This window comes from Choloepus didactylus, chromosome 16, assembly GCF_015220235.1.
Source record: "Choloepus didactylus isolate mChoDid1 chromosome 16, mChoDid1.pri, whole genome shotgun sequence".
In the NCBI taxonomy this organism is placed as follows: domain Eukaryota; kingdom Metazoa; phylum Chordata; class Mammalia; order Pilosa; family Megalonychidae; genus Choloepus; species Choloepus didactylus.
In genome coordinates, this window is record NC_051322.1 from 85,688,769 (window position 1) to 85,708,935 (window position 20,167).

The 20,167-nt window shown below is 52.5% G+C and overlaps 1 protein-coding gene across 11 annotated transcripts in view; it reads left to right on the top strand.

The window, feature by feature from the left end:
* The first annotated feature begins 9,067 nt into the window (after window positions 1-9,067).
* The window catches only part of LOC119511160 (serine/threonine-protein phosphatase 2A regulatory subunit B'' subunit beta-like), a 50,636-nt gene continuing 39,536 nt past the window's right edge, over window positions 9,068-20,167 (top strand). For 5 of the 11 annotated variants that reach the window (XM_037805621.1, XM_037805622.1, XM_037805620.1 and 2 more), the window contains exon 1: window positions 9,068-9,513. In XM_037805621.1, the coding sequence (XP_037661549.1) occupies window positions 9,083-9,513 (431 nt within the window). In that variant the 5' untranslated portion in view covers window positions 9,068-9,082. Of the gene's footprint in view, window positions 9,546-17,360; window positions 17,601-20,167 lie in introns of those variants that run through there. The other 6 variants (XM_037805623.1, XM_037805627.1, XM_037805629.1 and 3 more) reach the window with 6 other exon arrangements.

Genomic DNA, 20,167 nt, shown 5'->3' on the forward strand with positions numbered 1-20,167 from the left:
AATGTGAGGCAGAGCCTTGGGGGAAAAGGGGGTCAGGAGAGAATTCAATTAGAGATGAAAATGGAAAAGGTGCATTTTTCAACTCACCTTTTATTTTTCCAAACAAGAAGCAGCAACGAGCACATGGGACAAAGCGGTATTTGTCAGGGGCTATCAGTGTCTTCCAGATGGAGCAGGCAGCAGTCTCGACGCGTTAAAAAGAGTCAGTAAAACGTGTACGGGGCCGAGTGCTTCAGAGGCCAGGCTGCTCCCTCACTCCGGGGAGCTCATGGAAACCCAGGAACACCAGGTAAAGCTGACCGCTGAGACCCTTCCCTCTGGGGTTCTCAGACGCGCATTGCCCGTTCCCGCCACAATTAGTGCCGTAAACGAGCACGTTGCTTGCCTTTGTTCCCAGCTCCTCGCAACTCAAATATTCGCTTGTCAGCTTATGGAACTACCTTTCAAAGAAGACATACATCACGTGGAGGGCTTCTTCTCTGCAAAGTGCAGACCCAGAACTACTTTTTAGAGATTTAAACTCTGTCCTCTCTTAGGGGCTCAGGTGTGAGATATTCTTTGTTACTTTGGTAGAAGGGTTAATCCTCTTTGTACCTGTGCCCAGCTTTTAAAATAAACAGTTTACAAAACACGCTTGTTAGGCAGAGTTTCTCAGAGCATCCTTGGAGGCCCCCTTCCACCAGGCTGGACGAATGTTCAGATCCCTGAGCCTCACCCCGACAGGACCCCCAAGTATAAAAAGCACCTGGAGCATGAGTTTCCAGTGGCTGCCGAAGCAAAGTTCCACTACCCAGTGGCTGGAGACAACAGAAGTTTGTTCTCTCGCCATTCTGGAGGCCAGAAGTCAGAAATCAAAGTGTGGTCAGGGCCACTCTCCCTCTGGGGCCCCTTCCTGCCTCTCCCAGATCCTGGGGGCCTCGGGCATCCTTGGCTTGTGCCTGCATCTCCCCAGTCTCGGCTCCCCCTTCCCACGAGCTCCTTCTCTGCCTCCTCTGAGCGTCTGTTACAAGGACCCTTGTCCTGGATTAGAGCCCACCCAGGTTATTCAGATCATCTCGTCTGGGGATCCTTGACTCAATCACACCCAAAACACCCCTTCCCCAGATGAGTCCCGTTGGCAGCTCCAGCACAAGGACAGATCTTGTAGGGCCAATCCAGGGGTGGTGCAGGAAGCAGGAAAGAGTCGGCTCCCTGAGAACAATTTTCACTCTTGACAGGAGCCTCTGGGCTTGGCCGGGGTGGCTCAGGACAGCTTTACGCTCACCTCATGCAAAGCCCCATTGAGACACCTGTTGGCTTTCCTCAAAGGCCTTGGTTTCCTCATCAGAAAATGGGGTTGCCTGATCAGGTCAACATCACCAAGTTGTTTTAGAGACTGAGGGCAAAATGACACACAAACCCTGGAGCACATGAACAGCACTGATGTGTATTACTCCAAAACCGCAAATATCCAAAAGGCACTAGAGAAGCCAGAAGCAGAAAAAAGGCTCTGTGCGCTCAAAACGAGAATCACAATGCTGTGTGCACCCAAAACAAGAATCAAGATGTTCCGTGCACCCAAAACAAGAATCATAGCATCCTGTGCAGTTAGTTGTGAGAAAGCTCATCTTAGTTTGCCAGGCTGCTATGAAGTATGCCACCCGACGGGTTGGCTTAAAGAGTCAGAGCTCATCAGCTCCCGGTTTCTAGGCTAGATGTCCCAAATCAGCCTCAACAGGACAGGCTTTCTCCCCGGACTCTGTGGCGTGCAGGCGCTGACTCTCCCCGGTCCACGGGCTCTCTTCCTTGCATCCCTGCCCCTCACATGGCGCTCTCTCCCTTTCTCTCTCTCTCTTTCTCCCCATCCTTGCGTATGTTCTTCTGTTGACACCGACCTCTCCCTACCTCTGGCTTCCGGTGTCTTTTCTTCCCAAGGCTTCGAGTCACATGGATTACGACCACACCCATCAGGTGGCCACACCTTAACCAAAACAGCACCTTCAGGTGGGCACATTACAGATAAACTCACACCCTCAGGAACGCACATCAAGGTGAACTGCGTGTTTGTCGGGGTTAATAATTCCATCTTCCACGGAGTACATCTGCCCGATTGTGGGGTTCGGCTCCAACAGCCTCTGCCAACACCCTCCGGACTCTTCCTCTTGGCTGTGTTTCCTGATTCTGGTTCCCACTCAGGTTTCCTTCTTGGCTGCTGCTTCCTTTTTCTCTACTGAAGTGCTCCTTTTATTTGCTTTTATCTTTTCTTTTTTTTTTTTTTGCATTTTTAAAATCAAGGTGAAGTTGACATAACAAAATTAACCGTTTTTAAGTGAACAATTCAAGGCATTTAGTACCTTCGCAAGGCCATGCAACCACCCCACTGTCCAGTTCCCACACATTTTCTTCACCCCCAAGGAAACCCGTCCCCATCAGCAGCCACTCCCCAAGCCTGGTAATCTGATCTGTGTTCCATGTCTACAGATTTGCCTCATCTGCACCCTCAATAAAATGGAATCGTGCATTTGTCCTTTTCTGGCTCCTTCCACTGAGCACAATGTTTGCAGGGTCCCTCAGGTGTCTGAGAACGCCCCTCCTTTCCAAGCAGAACCACAACCCACTGCACAGACGGACAGCACTTTGCTCTATTCATCTGTGGACAGGCTCCTGGGGCTCCCACTTTTGGCCTCTGCCATGAACACGTCTGCACCTGTATTTATTTGACTGCCTGTTGTCAGTTATTTTGGTAAATAACCTAGGAGCAGAGGTGCTGGAACATAAAGCAACTCTAGATTTAACTTGCCAAGGAAATGCCAAGCCCTAAGTGCTTCATAACCTTTCCAGGACACAGATGCTGTGAAAGCCGGGGGCTTCCTCTCCAGCAACAGAAAGCTATGCTCCATGCCTAACGCAGCATATTGTGAACTTTGTGGTTTCCATTTTGGGTCTCAGAGCTTTTTCTCTGCTGCTGAATCTTGGCTGCTTCGTGGAGTTGTGGTTTCTGAGAAATTCTCATCACTAATGTTCATGTAGCCAAGCTCCTCCCCAGGGCCCCTCCTTGTGGGCCTCCTGTCCCTTGTGGAGGAGCTCCCAGCCTATTGCAGGAGGCCCCTCCACTGAATGGGAGCCCCCACTTCTGGCTGCTGTGGACCCCTCCCCAGAAGCCCTTCCAGGTGGCCCTCCACCCCCCACCAGGCAGACGTGCCCTTTCCCACACTCCCCAGTGGGGGCATCGCTGGGGCTCCGGCAGCAGTGCAAACACAAGCCGGGTCATCTCCAACCCTCCCCTGCAATCCCACTGACCTTTAGTCATGAGAAACAGGCCCCCGGTGTTGGGGTGTCAAGAGGGGCCATTCCGGGGACCCCAGGAAATCAGAGCCCAGTGTAGTAGAGCTGCATGAGGGTGCCCCAAGCCCATTCATGTCGCACTCACCTGGCTCTAAGCACTTGACAACTGTGAACGCACTGTACAGAAAGGGAAACTGAGGCACGGAGAGGGCCGTTGCTTGCTCACAGCCACACACTGTCCATGCACACAGCTGGGCACCCCCAGCCTCCCTCAAGCTTTGTACCCTTCTCTGGGACCCCAAGCAGCCCATGGACCCCACGGTGGCCCTTTGTGTGTCTCCACCTGGTGCCTCACCCCCTCAGCATCTCGAGGTTCTCTGAGGTCTGTTTCCTGGGTGTTCCAGTTTGCTAATGCTGCCATTTTGCAAAACACCAGAAATGGATTGGCTTTTATAAAAGGGGTTTATTTGCTTACACAGTTACAGTCTTAAGGCCATAAAGTGTCTAAGGTAACACATTAGCAATTGGATACCTTCACTGGAGGATGGCCAATGGTGTCCAGAAAACCTCTGTCAGCTGGGAAGGCATGTGGCTGGCATCTGCTTGCTCCCAGGTTGCATTTCAAAATGGCGTTCTCCCAAATGTTGCTCTTGGGGTGTTTTGTCCTCTCTTAGCTTCTCCAGAGCAAACACTGGGCTAGCATCCCCAAAATGTCAGTAAAAGTCTGCTTTCAAAGGCCATCTTCAAAATGTCTCTCTAAGCTGCAGCTCATGTGAGTTCCTCTGTCTGAGCTCTTACAGGGCTCCAGTAAACTAATCAAGACCCAAGCTGAATGGTTGGGGCCACACCTCCACGGAAATAGTCTAATCAAAGGTATTACCCACAGCTGGGTGGGTCACATCTCCATGGAAACAGCCTAATCCAAAGATTCCAACCTACTCAACACTAATACGTCTAGTCCCACAAGATTGCATTAAAGATAATGGCATTTGGGGGGACATAATACATCCAAACTGGCACACTGGGGCATTCCCCCTGCAGGGGGAGGGAAGTCCATTTTGGGGGCTGCCTCCGACACGTCTTAAGTCCCACTGCATTCCCCACTTTAGCCCTAGCAGTGTAAATCGGTCCTTCTCTCTGCCTCCTGCACATACCTTCACTTGCTTCCAGCATTGGCGGAGGGACAGAGACGAGTTGGTCACAGACCCCTGCAGCCGGCCAGTGAGGGCCCCTTAAGACGCTGGGTCGGGACCCCGGGTACCTGTGAACGCAACTGCATGTGGCAAAGGGACGCTGCAGGGGGGTTGTCGGGATGGGGAGATTACCCAGGTTAGCTCTGAGTGCCACCACCAGTGTCCTTAGGAGAGGAAGGAGAGGGAGATGTGATGACCAAGGGGATATGGCAGTGAGAGGACAGAAGTAGAGGCCGGAGTGGCGCCCTGGAAGATGGAGGAGGGGGTCACGAGCAAGGACGGTGGCACCTCTGCAAGCCACAGAGGGCGAGGACACATTCTCTCTGGAGGCTCTGGAGGAACCCGCCCTGCCAGTACCGTGACTTTAGCCCGATGAAGCTGATTCTGGAACTGTGACCTCCAGAACTGACAGGGAGTAAATCTGTGTTGTTGTAAACCACTAAGTGCTGTTTGCTAAGCAGCCACAGGAGGCCAACACATCTCCTAACACCCCAACTACTTCCTAATTTCTTTCTAGGCTCTCACCACTCTATCTGATCTTCCCCTTCACTGCCAGAGTGAAATGCCTCAAATGTATGTCATCATTTCAAAGCCAGGCTTGAAAACCTTCTGTGGCCCAGCATTTCATGTATCAGTCGGCTATTGCTGTGTAACAATCACCCCCAAACTCAGTAGTTTAAATAAAAATCACTTATTCTCATTGTCCATCTGCACCCTGGCTGCAAGGGCTTTCTTAATCTTTTTTTGTCCAACTTAATTCTTAAAGAGCTCTTAATAAAAAGGGTGTTGAAGTCCCACTGATGAGGTTATTCAACCCGTGGTGTTACCAAGTGTTTCACCACTAAACAACATAATAAGGATCACTGTTTTCCAGCCTCCTAATTTAACTTACTGTACATGAGAATGCCCAGACTTCTTTGCTGGGTACAACCCTTCATGATGGAATACCAAAGACCCTGTCTACTTCCATTTCTTGTCTTTCCGTTTCATACATGTCACTTTCCAGTGTCAATTATCCCTAAAAGCTCAGCATAAACAGCTGCCCTAATGAAGCGTCCCTTCTCTCCCTCCTAGCAAGTTTCTTCTTCTGTGTTAATTTTTCTATTAAAACATCAGCATTGCTTTGTGCAATTCTGTATTGCATTATATAATCACAATATTGCATTATTTAATTACCCACTCCTTAAACTCTGTCTTTGAGGTGATGAGCTGTGATTTATTTATTTATGTCACTGGCTTGTCATACATGCTCCTAAGACAGAATCCTGATGAGTTAATTGTGCTTTGTTCCAGTCTGTAAATAAACTAAAAGAGTAAACACTGAGAGACCAGGCCAGCTGGTAGCAAGAGTCACATCTACTGAGAAGCACTAAGGCTGCTGTCTGTGCACGAGCACTGAAAACCAGACCCAGGGACTGAAAAGGCACCGTTCAACAGCTCCTTTAGAAAAGGGTCGCGGGAGCTACACAGCCCCGGCCCTCTGGGACCTGAAAACCAGGGTTTAATCAGTGACATGGAATCAAGAAAGAAAGTGAACATCTGAAAAAGTTTATAGAAAATAGTAAAAAAATGACACACACACACACCATTTCTTTAAAAACTCTTTCCTTGTTAATGAAAGTGTGAGGGCAAATTGGTTTTAGCATTTGGGATTTTTGAGCCCTCTTAGTTTGGTTAGAATGGCTATGAATCAGTTTCATTTTCCCTCTGTTGTTCAAAACGCTTATCTTTCTTTTAAAGCTTATCAAAACAAATGCTAACAATATAAATTAGTTCTGTAAAATTTCCAGGTCAACCTGGCATTTTACTGGAACGCTACTGCTTAGACAGGAAGCCTTTAAGGGATTTTTTGCTCTCTGTCCTGGTTGCAGAGGAACATGGGATGGAAGTAATGACCACAAAACGTTATCTGCTGGCAAGGCCTTCAAAGGCCTCTTGATCCGTCTTTCCGTCTGTCGCCAAGTATCGCCGAAAGCGACCCTGCCTTCCACGAAGGGAAACACGGTTGGGCAGGTCCTGGTTTCGAGGCCGGAAGGACACGGGAGAGGGTTCCCCAGGACCAGGACGAGGAAACGCGCCCGCGACAGGGAACGGAGTGCAGCCACGGTCGGCTCCCCGCTCCGCTCCACCTTCAGGGAATAGACAGGCAACGACGGGGGAAGGAAGACGTTCCACAGCTTCAAAGTCTTACCAAAGGAAGTTTTATTGAGTGGCAAATGAAACCAAATACGGAAAAGAAATTAAAAAAAAAAAGCAAAGGGAAGGAAATAAAAATGAGGAAGGGAAAGCCAGAGCTAGATTTCATAAATATTGTCAGGATAAGTCCATCAGAGAAGAACCTTAACACACGACTTTACTGAATGCCTCGTCAGCTATTTTGGGAGAACCTGACTTGAGATCAAACACATATTTGCAGCTATTCAGGAGCTCTGTTTTAATGGGAGAAACAGAGATGAACAAAAGAAAAACTGGATTTGGTTGACCATAACGTGGCAACTGTAAATTCAATCACTCTTTGATCTCAAGCTGCGCAAACGAAAACAGTTGACACTCTGGCCAGGCCAGGACAGAGCTCTGACCCGCAGGACACCTTGTCAGCTGTGAGAACTCAGGTGTGCTCTGGGCCCTTGTTAAAAGGCAGGTTAGGATCCAGGGGCTGGGTGGGGCCTGCGGGTGTACATTTCTAAGCTGCTGGGGTGGGCTGTGCTGCAGGTGCGGGTTTGTGTTTCCAGGGCGCTGTGGCCTGGAAGGCACCTGGGCTCAGGTGGGCAGAGAATGGAGCAGTCACTGTCCTCTCCCACGTCCACAGGAGAACAGACAGAAAACAGACTCAGCCCTGGGCCCACTCCTCAGGCGGCATGCTCCAGAATCCTTCTCTCCCACCTGCAGCCCTCCCCTCCTGGCCGGCCCAGCCTCGTCCATGCTTCAGGGACAGCCTGGGTGGCAGACGGGCAAGGCAGAGCCTCCCACCTGCTCGCTTCAGCCTGGAGGGGTGCAGTGAGCCGGACCCCACTGCTGTTTGGGGGCAGCTGTGTCCATCCCTGGCTCTGCCGGCCAGGCCTTCGGTCCACAGCAGCTCTTTGTCCTCCAAGGTTGAGTATCTGTGTCCTTCGAGGCAGCAGCGTGGGCTGAAGGGGCTTCTGTTTCTCTCCCCGGCCTATTTCTGGCCTGTGGGCAGCACCACAAGCCCTGCCTTGGCCTCACGAATGCCCCAGACGTATAAAGCTGTCTTGTGCAGGGCTCAAAAAGGCCTTTTCCTAAAAAACCACACTGAAGAGTTTAACAGTGGCTTACAGCTTACTCGTCAGCCCAGAGTGAAAAGCAGATTTGTTCCCTGAAAAGATCTCTGTATGTGATAAACTCAAATAGCGATCTCTGTTGACGCTTCCCTCCGGAATCACGGCTTTGTGCGCTCAAACATGTGCTGCCCAATTAGTAAAAAAGCTGCACAGAATCCCTACTCCCAACTCTCTCATGACCAAATATGTGTGGATTTTTACTCCAATCATAAAACATAACTCTGGCTTTAAATCACTGTCACACAAAATAAAACCAGTACTTTCAAGAGTTACTGAGGGGGTCTGATGACTACTGCCCCAAAGTAGGAAAACCCAGTTTAAATAAAACCCTTTAGAAGGGGGAAGACCAGGTTAAAACTTTTTGTAAAGTTATGTCTGTCTAGCAATGCATAAGAAAAAGAAAAAACCTCACAAAATAAAAGATCTAAGAAGGAGAGAGGGCATATTTCTGCAGTGGAAAAGGTGATGTCAACTTTATTCTGATTAGGTGACAATTAAAAATAAAAGTATACAGTGAAATAAGCTAATACTAGGACAAAAGGCGATTTAAGTAACCAACTTAACCGCTCACAAATTAGATTTATTGTTTTTTGGCAACTGCAAAAACAGTTCATGCTCACGGTAAAATGAAGACCCTTTCCCAGGAAGGATTTTGCAGAGACCCCTCCCCACATCTGCACGCGCGGTTCTGCTGCTGCCCAATGCATGAGTCATCAACTGCTCAGAGAAACTCCCATAATCTCCTTTAATCTTTCATTTTAAACATCAGCGTCCCCATCCCCCACCAGATTAAGGGTCTCCAGAGTAAATTCTCAGGCAGCCTGCTTCGTTCGCAAGCAATGCGCTGCAGTTGCATAGAGGTTTTTCCACTGACTTTAAACTTTAAAGGACCCAGCTCATTTCCCCCAACATTCTATCAACAACGTCTGCACGCCAGCGCATACTGTGCTTTGCAGAACCCTGAGGTTGCCCCACTTCAGAGAGAATCTGCAGCCGCAGGCCCCGCGAGTGCTCAGCCCCGCGAGTGCTCGCCGCCGTCCGCTGCGGGCATGCACTGCGCATGCTCAGTCGGCCAGCCTCCCGCTCGCTCCCGGCAGCCACGCACAGCGCATGCCCACACCTCCGCGGCCCTAAGGTTGCGTCATCCGTGGGGCCGCCCCGCTGGGGAGCCAAAGGACGGCAAAACCTGAGGATTCGGCCCGCCACCCCCGTCCCCGTCGTCCCAGCCCCGCAAGCCCCTAGATTTCCCCGTCCGAGGCCCGGACCCGCCTCGCGCAGCCGCGCTACCCTCCGCGGTGGGGCCGTGCGCGTCGCCGCGACGACGCCATGAGCGTGGTGACGCACGACGTCGGCGACAGCGTGTGGGAGCGCGGCCGGCGTGCCGGTTTTGAAGCTGCCCGGGGCAGTCGCGGGCCTCGCGGACCCGTCCCGCCGCCGCCGGACCCCGGGAGGGGCGCGGAGGCCCCGGGCGGGAGGCAGCGAGGCCGCGGCCATGCCGCCCGGCAAGGTGCTGCAGCCGGTGCTGAAGATGAAGGTGGACGAGCTGTTCCTGCGCTGGCTCAGCGAGGCCAGCACGCAGGCCATCCTCCGGGACTGCCTGCGCAGCGTCCGCGCGCCCGCCGGGGCCCTCCTGGGCGGCGGGGACGCGGGGCGCCCCGGCCCCTCGGCTGCCGCCCCCAAGCCGCACGCGCCCCAGAAGCCGACGGTCCCCGCGCTGCCCCTGGGCGCCGCGTCCAGCGGAGTAAGGCACCCGAGGAGTAAGTCCCTCTTCCTTCTAGCACGTCCACAGGTAACTTCGGCCGCACCCTCCACGCTCGCTTGGTGGGGGCCGAGGCTGGGGACAGGCTGGGGACAGGCTGCGGCAGGCCTTCGGGCTCTGCCCCGCCGCGGGAGTCTTCGGTGCTGACAAAGTGACCGTCACGGTTTCACTCCCGTGGTCCGGTCTCAGCCTTTCCTTGGTCGGCTACCCGCTTCTCAGCAGTTTCTCCCCCTGGGCTTATAGGGGTTTCTCCCTGACTTGTTTGCTGGTGTGTCGGCAGCACTGAGAGCTGGGCAACAATGCATTTGGAAAAAGCGGGGCAAGTTCTTTCCTTCCCCCCGTGTCGGTTACGGTCATTAACCTCCAGGTGTGCTAGGAGAGGGTGTGTTTTGCTCGTATTGTGTACCTATAATATTTATCAGGCCTGAAACATGAAGGGTACTGTTCCAACTTATTTATAACGATAAGACGTTTTCAGTCCAAGTCTTTTCCTAGCATTAGCACTAAACATGTCATAGGTGGTGTTTACATGGTTTACAGTTTGCAGCCAAAATTTACCTGCTGCTGCTGGGCGAGGAGAGGTGGCTGTCCATCCAAAGAGAACTTGTTGGTTTTAAGTTACTGATGGTTGTCTAACATGTGGTGATAGATCTAGGAAATTTTCCCGAGACAAGTCTCCGAGGGGAACGTGAACTGAATGAGGTTGCAGGGCTGATGGAAACCTTGGCGACATCTATCTTGGATTCTGCAGATGGGTCTAGAAAAAGCCCTGCTGGGCCCCAGGGCCCTCCTCTCAGCTTCTGGCCCACACAGGTTCCTGCTAAACTGCAGAACCTTGGCACCTTAGAAAGCCTTACCTGAATCCCTCGTTTTGTTGATGAAACAGGTTGTGTGAGGAGGACCAGGCCTCAGAAGGCTTTCTCTAGTAATGACATTTTCTCCCTCCTCTCGATGATATTCCTACTCATGGGGGTTAGTAAACATGTCTGAATGACAGAAACCAGACTGCAGTCCGAGGTGAATTCCTGTACTTGGTGAGCCTGTGAGTTCACGTGAATCCACTTCCGACTGGAAATATTCACAGAAGGTGTGCTCTGTGCAAGGAGGGCAAATAGGATGCATGTGAAAAGAATGTGTAGCATGCAAAGCAGTCAGTAACCCTCAAGTGATTGGAAATGAGGTTCCTTAGGTGTGCACAGTAGACCGTGGTCATTTCCAGTGGGGGACTTGGAGGAGATTCACGCAGGGTGAGTTGTGGGCTGGCACCTGGGGGCTGCCTTGTCTGGGGGTGGGAGGGTGAGGGGCATGAAGGGAAGGCATTTCAGGATCAGATGAAGAGCAGAAGGTGAAGGTGGGGGTCTGGAAACCTGAGCTGCAGCCGGAGCAGGCCAACAGCCGGGGCTGTGGGGAGAGAAGCCTGGGCCAGGGGTCCGAGGGCTGGATTGGGCAGGACTCCGACTTCCAGGCTGAGGCTTCTTTCATCTGTTCTCTGCCGATTTTCCGTGCCTTCTGAGGAGCCGGAAGCCTGGTGGGTGCCACGTCTCCGCAAGATGAACAAGGCCACCGTGCTGTGGCGTCATTGGGGTGGGCTATCAGGAGAGGCTCCTGCTTGAAATGATAAGGCTGGAGCCATGTGAGCAATCGGGGGAGCCCCAAGATGGAAGTGGAAGACGAGTCCTGTTCTCTCTGGTGAGAGGAGGTGTCTGAACCCTGGGAGACGCTGGCTTGCGCCCATCCGTCCGTCCGAGGGAGTCTATCTGGGTGATAGGCAGTGTTTGAACGGGGCCCTGGGATACATGGATTTCTGACCATCTGTCTGTCCAGGGGAGTCAGTCTGTCTGGTGATAGGAGGTATCTGAACAAGGCCCTCGGAGACCCTGGCTTCTGTCTGTCCATCCAGGGGAGTCTGTCTGGGTAAGAAGCGGTGTCTGAATGGGGCCTTGGGAGACAGGGCTTCCGTCTGTCTGTCCAGGGAAGTTGGTCTGTCTAGTGAGAGGAGGTGTCTGACGGGGCCCTGGGAGAGAGGCAGAATCTGGTTCTCTCATTCAGGCAGAAGAAAATCTTGAGCAAAGACATGGGTTGGTATGGGCTGCAAGAGACAGTGGTCGGATTCAGTGAAGAAGTACAGATCATGCTTTCAAGACTGCCAGCTCTCACAGGCTATATAAGCAGTTGATTTTGTTTAAGGAAATTTTAGTGACCATTTACGGTCTTCCTTGGTTTTTCTCAGCAGTTTTGTAGTTTTGGTGTTCAGGTCTTAAGATTCCTTTAACTGATTCCTGAGTGCTTTATTCTTTTGATGCTGTTGTGAATGGAATCATTTTCTTAATTTTATTTATGAACGTTCATTGGTAGCATATGGAAATGCTATGATCTTGTATCCTGTGAACCCACTAAATTTGCTTATTAGCTTTTGTAATTATTGAGAGATTCATTAGGATTTTCTGCACACAAGATCATGTAGTTTGTGAGTAAAAACTTTTACTTCTTCCCACCAATCTGTTTGCCTTTAATTTCTTTTTCTTACCCGATTGCACTGATTAGCACCTCCAGTACTACACTCAAGAGAAGTGGTGAGAACAGACCTCCTTCCCTATTTCCCACTTTTAGGTGGAAAGCTTCAGTTTTATCACTAAGAATCTATCAATTTCAGGGTTTTGTTTTGTGGATGTCCTTTATCTCATTGGAGGAAGGTTCTTTCTGTTCCTAGTTTGTTGAGCATTCTTAACATGAATGCCTGTTGGATTTCATTGTCCTTGACGAGCATATGATTGTTAACGTAGTGCTCTGTTAACTGACTTTTAGTCATTAAACCAATGTTCTTGTTTTCCCTGGATGAACCCCACTGGGACATGGTTAATCCATTTTTTATAAGCTGCTGAATTCTATTTGCTTTTTTTCTCTTTATAAATTATTTGATGAAAGCGGTATGTTTGCAGTGAATTATTAAGTGATTTCCTTAATGTGATGATTTCAGAAGAGATTTGCTCCCAATTCGTCCCACAAGTTCTGTGTTTGGATGACCTCCCTGCTGTGTCTGACTCAGAACTAAACACGCAGGGCTTCTCATTCCTGTCCGAAATGCACCTCATGGTATTTTTTGGACACCTGTGGTTTGAAACCTTTTCCCCAGTTGTGTTTTCAAAGTACCTCCTGTTTGGAAGATTAGAGAGACAACATGGCAGACCTTGGACCCCAAATGGAAGCTTAGAATAGGGATAAAAATAAAAGAGAAAGAAAGGAGTGGATCCTGGGTCCTTAAAAAGAGTGCTGGGGCTGGGGGCTGATCCCTTGGGAGAGATGGGCTCAGGGTCAGGGGAGGGAGACAGGAGGGAGAGATGGACTCAGGGTCAGGGTCAGGGGAGGGAGAGATGGAATCAGGGTCAGCATCAGGGGAGGGAGAGAGGGACTCAGGGTCAGGGGAGGGAGTCAGGAGGGAGAGATGGGCTCAGATTCAGCATCAGGGGAGGGAGACAGGAGGGAGAGATGGACTCAGGTTCAGCATCAGGGGAGGGAGTCAGGAGGGAGAGATGGGCTCAGGGTCAGGGGAGGGAGTCAGGAGGGAGAGATGGACTCAGGGTTAGGGGAGGGAGTCAGGAGGGAGAGATGGGCTCAGGGTCACCATCAGGGGAGGGAGAGATGGGCTCAGGGTCACCATCAGGGGAGGGAGTCAGGAGGGAGAGATGGACTCAGGGTCAGTGTCAGGGGAGGGAGTCAGGAGGGAAAGATGGACTCAGGGTCAGGGTCAGGGGAGGGAGTCAGGAGGGAGAGATGGACTCAGGGTCAGGGTCAGGGGAGGGAGTCAGGAGGGAGAGATGGGCTCAGGGTCAGCATCAGGGGAGGGAGTCAGGAGGGAGAGATGGGCTCAGGGTCAGGAGAAGGGGAAGTCGAGGAAAGGTGGACCCAAGTTTCTGCAGTTTGAACAGGCGCTCTATCATGACCTGGGGTCATTTCCTTGGCTTCTTTGACCACTTTGTTCTGGATGGGGCACGAGGTTACTGGTTGCTCCTCAGGATGGGGATGGTGTATTGTACCTGTTGGTGTCCCCTGAGACCTGAGGACTGTACTTGCCCCCCGCGTGGTCCTGGCCCACCGTTGCCATGTAGGAGGGCTGGTGTGAAGCAGTGAAAGGTGCCGAGAGGTCGGGGAGTGATGGGTCCTGGAGAAGCCCTTGGTCTCTCTGTGGGACCCAGACTGGAAGTGGAAATAGAAGGAGGCGGGCTGGGCTGTGGGGTGGACTCCAGACGGTGGGCTTATGTTCTAATGCTCAGGTGAGGGGAGCTTGTGGTGTGATGGCGGGAGGCAGGGGGTGAGGGCTGGAGGAAAGGCGGGGTGAGGCAGGCTCCCCACATCTGTGTCCTGGGGCCATGGACCATTGTGGGCTCACAGGTGGGCTGCCCCAGACTCCTGCTCGCCCCTGCTCAGCCCTGCGTGTTCTCTGCTCGCTCCCTGCACATCCCTGCACACTCGCTGCACACTCCTGCACATTCCTCGTGTGCTCCCTGCACATTCTCTGCACACCCCTAAGCATTCTCTGCACATGTCCTGCATGTTCCCTGCACATTCTCTGTGTGCTGCCTGTACATTCTCTGCACACCCCTGCACATTCTCTGCATGCCCCCTGCCTGCCCCTGTGCATTCTCTTCTTTACTCACTCCCTGCACATTCTCTGCACACCCCTGCATGTTCTCTGTGCACTCCCTGCGTGTTCTCTACATGTTCCCTGCCCGCCCCTACGCCTTCTTTTTTCTGCACATCTCTGCATGCTCCCTGCCCACCCCTATGCATTCTCTTCTCTGCTCACTCCCTGCACATTCTCTGCACACCCCTGCACGTTCTCTGTGCACTCCCTGCGTGTTCTCTGCGTGGTCCCTGTCCGCCCCTGCGCCTTCTTTTCTCTGCACGTCTCTGCATGCTCCCTGCCCACCCCTGTGCATTCTCTTCTCTGCCCACTCCCTGCACATTCTCTGCACACCCGTGTGTTCTCTGTGTACTCCCTGCGTGTTCTCTGCATGTTCCCTGCCCGCCCCTGTGCCTTCTTTTCTCTGCACGTCTCTGCATGCTCCCTGTCCACCCCTGTGCATTCTCTTCTCTGCCCACTCCCTGCACATTCTCTGCACATGCTCTGCATGCTCCCTGCCCGCCCCTGCGCCTTCTCTTATTTGCCTGCTCCCTGCATGTTTTCTGTGTGCTCTCTGCACATTCTGTGTGTGCTCCCTATATGCTCCCTGCACCTTCTTTGCACACTCCCTGCACCTTCTCTGCAAGTTCTTTGTACATCCCTACATGTTTTCTGCATGCTTCCTACCTGCTCCCTGCACATTCCCTGTGCATTCTCTGAATGCTTCCTGTCTGTTCCATGCTCCTTCTCTGCATGTTCTCTGCACACCCCTGCGTGTTCTCTGTGTACTCCCTGCACATTCATTACATGCTCCTTGCCTGTCCCTGTGCATTCTCTTTTCTGCATGCTGTCTGCATGTTCCCTTCATGTTCTCTGTGCGCCCTACACATTCTCTGCGTGTTCTCTGCACATCCCTGCACATTCTCTGCACGCTCCCTGCACATTCCCTGCATGCTCTCTGCACACCCTTGCACGTTCTCTGCACACTTCCTGCCTGCTTCCTCCACGTTCTCACCACACTCTCTGCAAGTTCTCTGCATGCTCTGAACAGTGTGTCTGCCTCATTTTTCTTCATGGAAAGAGCCCCGTTCCCAAAAGGGAGATGTGAAAGGAAATGAAATAAGCTTCAGTGGCAGAGAGATTCCAAAAGGAGCTGAGAGGTCACTCTGGAGGCACTCTTACGCATAATATAGACAACCCTTTTTAGGTTCTAATGAATTGGAATAGCTAGCAGTAAATACCTGAAACTATCAAACTACAACCCAGAACCCATGAATCTTGAAGACGATTGTATAAAAATGTATCTTATGAGAGGTAACAGTGTGATTGGGAAAGCCATATGAACCACACCCCCCTTTGTCTAGTTTTTGGATGGATGAGTAGAAAAATGGGGGAAGAAAAAAAAAAAAGGCACCCAGATTTCTTTTGTACTTCAATTGTTCTTTTTCACTTTAATTTTTATTCTTATTATTTATGTGTGTGTAGCAATGAAAATGTCAAAAGTTAATTTTGGCGATGAATGCACAACTATATAATGGTACTGTAAACGACTGAATGTACGCTTTGTTTTGTATGACTGCGTGGTATGTGACTATATCTCAATAAAATGAATAAAAAAAAAAAAAAGAGCCGCATCCCGAGACTGCTCCCTTGTGAGGGAGGTTTTTCTCTCTGGCTCTTTGTCCTGAGTGTAACACTAATTTAATAGTGTTTTTGTCCTGGCGCGGGGCACTCTGGCAGAGGAAGTCATTGTTAACCAGAACACAGCCGGACTCTCAGGTTTCATGTTCCGATCTGGAAGGTTTCCTGATGAAATGTCTTAAATTTCCCGTGTTCTAACACCTGCCCTTGATCTGTGAGGATGTTTCGTTCTGTGGGATGGGTGTGGGCTGGTCCCTGCACCCCATTCTGCCTTGGGGCACGTGTTGGTGCTGTGTTACTGTTGATCCCGACCAGGGTGATCTTCCCAAACCGTTCCACGTTCTTCACACGGGGCCTTTGGTGCTACAGGGAATGCTGTGGAGCCAAGCACTCCTCACAGCTCCTCTTCCCAAGCACAGTAGGGGAAGGAGAGGCTCCTGTGCCTTGTTTAAAAGTCCCCAGGCCAGCTGGTTTTCACCATCCCCCTGCTGCCTTTTCTTGTTTTAAATATGACCTCATAAAGTCAACTTACCCAAATGTAAAATGGTATAAAAGCTAAAATTCTGCATACTGTTTTCCCCGTTTTTGAAAAGAAAACCTGTAAGCTTCAGCTTAAGCGTGTCTTTTGAGCTTGTGCCTGTGAAGCAGACCCGGGTTGTTGGTTTTGGCAGCTGCTGTGGGACGCCAAGCTGGCGGCCTTTCTGGACGCGGCAGCTGCCCCCCTCGGAGCCCGGGCAGCTCCCTGCATGAGCTGCTTGCCTGGTTCTCCCTTGTCTCCTACCCTGTGTCTCACCTGCATGGATCTGATTCCTTTGGAGAAAGCGTTTGTTCTCTCTCCTTCTAGGAGTTGAAGCCACGCACTCCTCCCTGCAGTCTCTTTCCTCCCTCTTTTGTGAGCAGCGGGCCGCCTAAGGGGGCTGGGCCCGTCAGGGGGCTGCTCAGCCCAGTTAGTCCTCAGAGGCCCTGGGACAGGGGCCTTCCTGACAGAGCAGCTGGCGCGTCCCTCCTGCAGGAAAAGCAGGTCCGGGCCTGGAGTCAGCTCTCCTCTGCTGGCTGCTGAGTGGGAACATTCCATGGAGGGGCTGTTACCCCAGGCTGCTGGGGAGCAAGGGCCTCACTAGGGGCCGCTCCTTGGGGTGGGGGCTGCTCCACAAGGCTGCTCTGGGGAACCAGTGGGGTAGGGGATGCTCTGGGGCAGAGGCCTCTCTTGGGGGCAAGGGCCTCTCTAGGGGCCGCTCTGTGGGGAGGGGGTTGCTCCACAAGGCTGCTCTGGGGAACCGGGGCCGCTTGTGGGGTAGGGGATGCTCTGGGGCAGGGGCCTCTCTAGGGGTCGCTCCATGGGGCAGGGGCCACTCTGGGAGGATGCTCCATGGGTCAGGGGTTGCTCTGGGAGGACACTCCATGAGGCACGGGCCCTTCTGGGGGGCCGCTCTATGGGGCAGGGGCTGCTTTGAGGCTGTCCAGGGGCCCAGGGCCACCCCGCAGTCCAGGCACCCGTGTGCCCCCCCCCCCACCGCCTCCACGGCCATGCCCCCAGCCTGTGGAATGCACACAGCCCGGGTGGTCACCAGGCCAGCTGGCTGCAGCCTGTGGAGGCCCCCCCGGCCGCCCCACCCTCCCGGGCAGCTGCTGCCAGCCCCTGCTCCGCCCCAGCCCCCAGCCCCATGTGGCCGCCCATGAGAGCCAAGAGCATGAGGATCAGGGAGCTTTCCCTGCGGCAGGACCCCGACCTGAGGCAGGAGCTGGCCCTGCTGGCCCGGGGCTGCGACTTCGTGCTGCCCTCGCGGTTCAAGAAGAGGCTGAAGGCCTTCCGGCAGGTGCAGGTGCAGCCCTTCCCAGGGCGGGAGGATTGCGGGTGCTCGCGGTGCTGCCTGTGGGCTTCGTGAGCGGCCATTGCAATTGTGACCTGGTCAGGTGCCCGGTCTGGTGGGTGCAGGGGCAGCTTTGACCCGGTTCTGCCTGGGAAGAGCCCCCGGGGGTTTCTACGCTGCCCCGCGGAACCAGGCATTCCTCCGGAGCACTGAGTGACTGCGTTAGGAAGACAGGTACTTAAAGAGAGGCTTCAGTCTTTCCTTTTTCTAAAGAGGTTTCCCTCTTTCTTTCTAGAGAGGCTTCAGCCTTTCCTTTCTAGGGAGGTGTCGGCCTGTCCTTTCCAGAGAGAGGCTTTGGTCTCTCCTTTTTCTAAAGAAGTTTCTCCCTTTCCTTTCACTGTGGTTTCAGTGCACGTCTCCCAGGCCGTAGGAGAGGTTGAAACTGTAGAAATTTAGGTGCATCTTTTTCAAGGAGGGTGTGTGCAGAGAGGCTGTACATGCAAATAGATCCACGGGGAAGCTTTACTCGCCTTAAAGCATTAAATGAAACTTTGCCATCCTTGGCCAAGCAGGCAACCTTCCAGCCGCTTGTTGTTTTTGAGGCTTTCTCCAGCTGTTGCTCATGCACACCCCCGCCACAGCGCGCCCATCAAAAACGTCCGGCTGGATGGTTTTCAGGAACCCGCTGCTTTTCAGATCTGTCTGGTCACAAGTGCTGAGAGGACTAAAGTTTGTGTTGGTTCCTCTACTTGTGTGTTTGTTATGAATTAGTTCAGCAGTAACTGGAGTTAAAGTTCCAGGCCTTTCCCCAACAGTCCCGTCTTCCTTCTCTAACTCACCCTGGCATGGCTGTCGGCCTGCCTTGTCCTTAGCTCACCCTTTGGTGTTAGGGCGTGGGGTCCGAAGGACTGTGGGGAGGAGAGGGCAGCTGCACAGCTGGCAGGGGTCAGGGAGGACCATGGGGAGGAGGGTGCCCACCCAGCTGGTAGGATCAGGGAGGACTGTGGGGAGAGAAGGGTGGCCGCACGGCTGGCAGGGGTCAGGGAGGACTGTGGGGAGGAGGGTGCCCACCCAGCTGGCAGGGGTCAGGGAGGACCGTGGGGAGGAGGGTGCCCACCCATCCAGCAGGGAGGGCAGGGAAGGCCAGCACCCCACCCACCCCTGTGAGGAAACTGCATCTGGGTTCGGGGCATCGGGGCTGTTGAACACATGCATCTCCTCCCTGTCAGAGTAATTTGTGCCATGCAGTGGTTAGAAAATTGTGCTATTTTGAAAATAATGAAAGGGCCTAATCTGGTATTTTAATTGGATTTTTCCTAAGTATTCTGAACTTTTTTCTGCCTGACCCCATCTTACACATTTCAAAATTTTCCTGCACAAGGGGGTGATAGTTATAAATTAGTTCTCTCTTTTTAAGGAAAGTCTCCTTAAAATTATCTTGAGGCTCCAAGAGTGAAATTAAACTGCATGACTGACTTGTCTGTAGGTAACAGGAAAATAGGTATTTGCTGGTGTTTCTCCTAAGTGGTGATGTGGGGGTTTTGCTGGATCTCGGGTGCCCTTTCTTCCCAGCAGCACCACCTCCTCTTCCATGTGGGCTGTGTGAGCTGGGAGCCTCCAGGGCCCCTACACCGGCAGAACCCGTTCCTGAAAATCTGCATGGCGCTAAGACTATTTTATAGGAGTCACTTGTTGGAAAGCACACTTCATGAATTCTGCCAACAAAAAGTTGGATGAATCTGCAGAAAACATGTTTTGACAGTTTCTTGCAATGAGAATGTACGTTGTTGGCAGTGTGTGTTCTGGGGCAGCAGGGAATTGTGGGGGTGGGGGGCAAGCGAGACATCTGCTGGCATTTGTGCTGGGCTTTGGGGTGGGGTGCGGCCCCAGCCACCTCCGGGGGTGCTGGGGGCCTGGGGCAGGGGCAGAGATTCGCTTCTACAGTCCTGCGGCTGGCACCCCCTTTCATGGCCAGCACCCCCTTTCATGGCCAACTCCCCCTTTCATAGCAGTACACCCTTTCACAGCTGGCACCCACTTTCATGGCCAGTATCATAGCAGTTGTCTTTCTTGCCCAGTGAGCCCCAGACAAACGCAGCACTGTCCCCACCTTCTGGCAGCCTCCTTTCTGTCCCTGTGTTGCATCTGCCCATAAGGTAAAATCCAAGCCCCCATATCTGTCCCTCATTTGCTGTGGTTTCCCCTCCAGCCTCAGCACCCTGTCACCCTTTCTAAACCTGACGCCTTGGAGGGAATTCCAGCGTGCATGCCTGGGAGGGTGGGATGTTCCACTAGTCCCTCTGGCCACTACAGCTGGGGGGTGGGGGCCAGGAGGGTTGGGGTCTTGGCGCGTAGGCTGGGCTTCACCTCAGGAAGTCCGGGGTCTTGGCATGTGAAGCAGGCGTCAGCTCATGGGAGGGTGTTCCGGTTTGCTGATCTGCCCTTTGCAAAATACCAGGAAATGGATCGGCTTTTATAAAGGGGGTTTATTTGGTTAGACAGTTACAGTCTTAAGACCATAAAGTATCCAAGGTAAGGCATCTGGAATAGGATTCACTGGAGAAAGGTCAATGGCATCT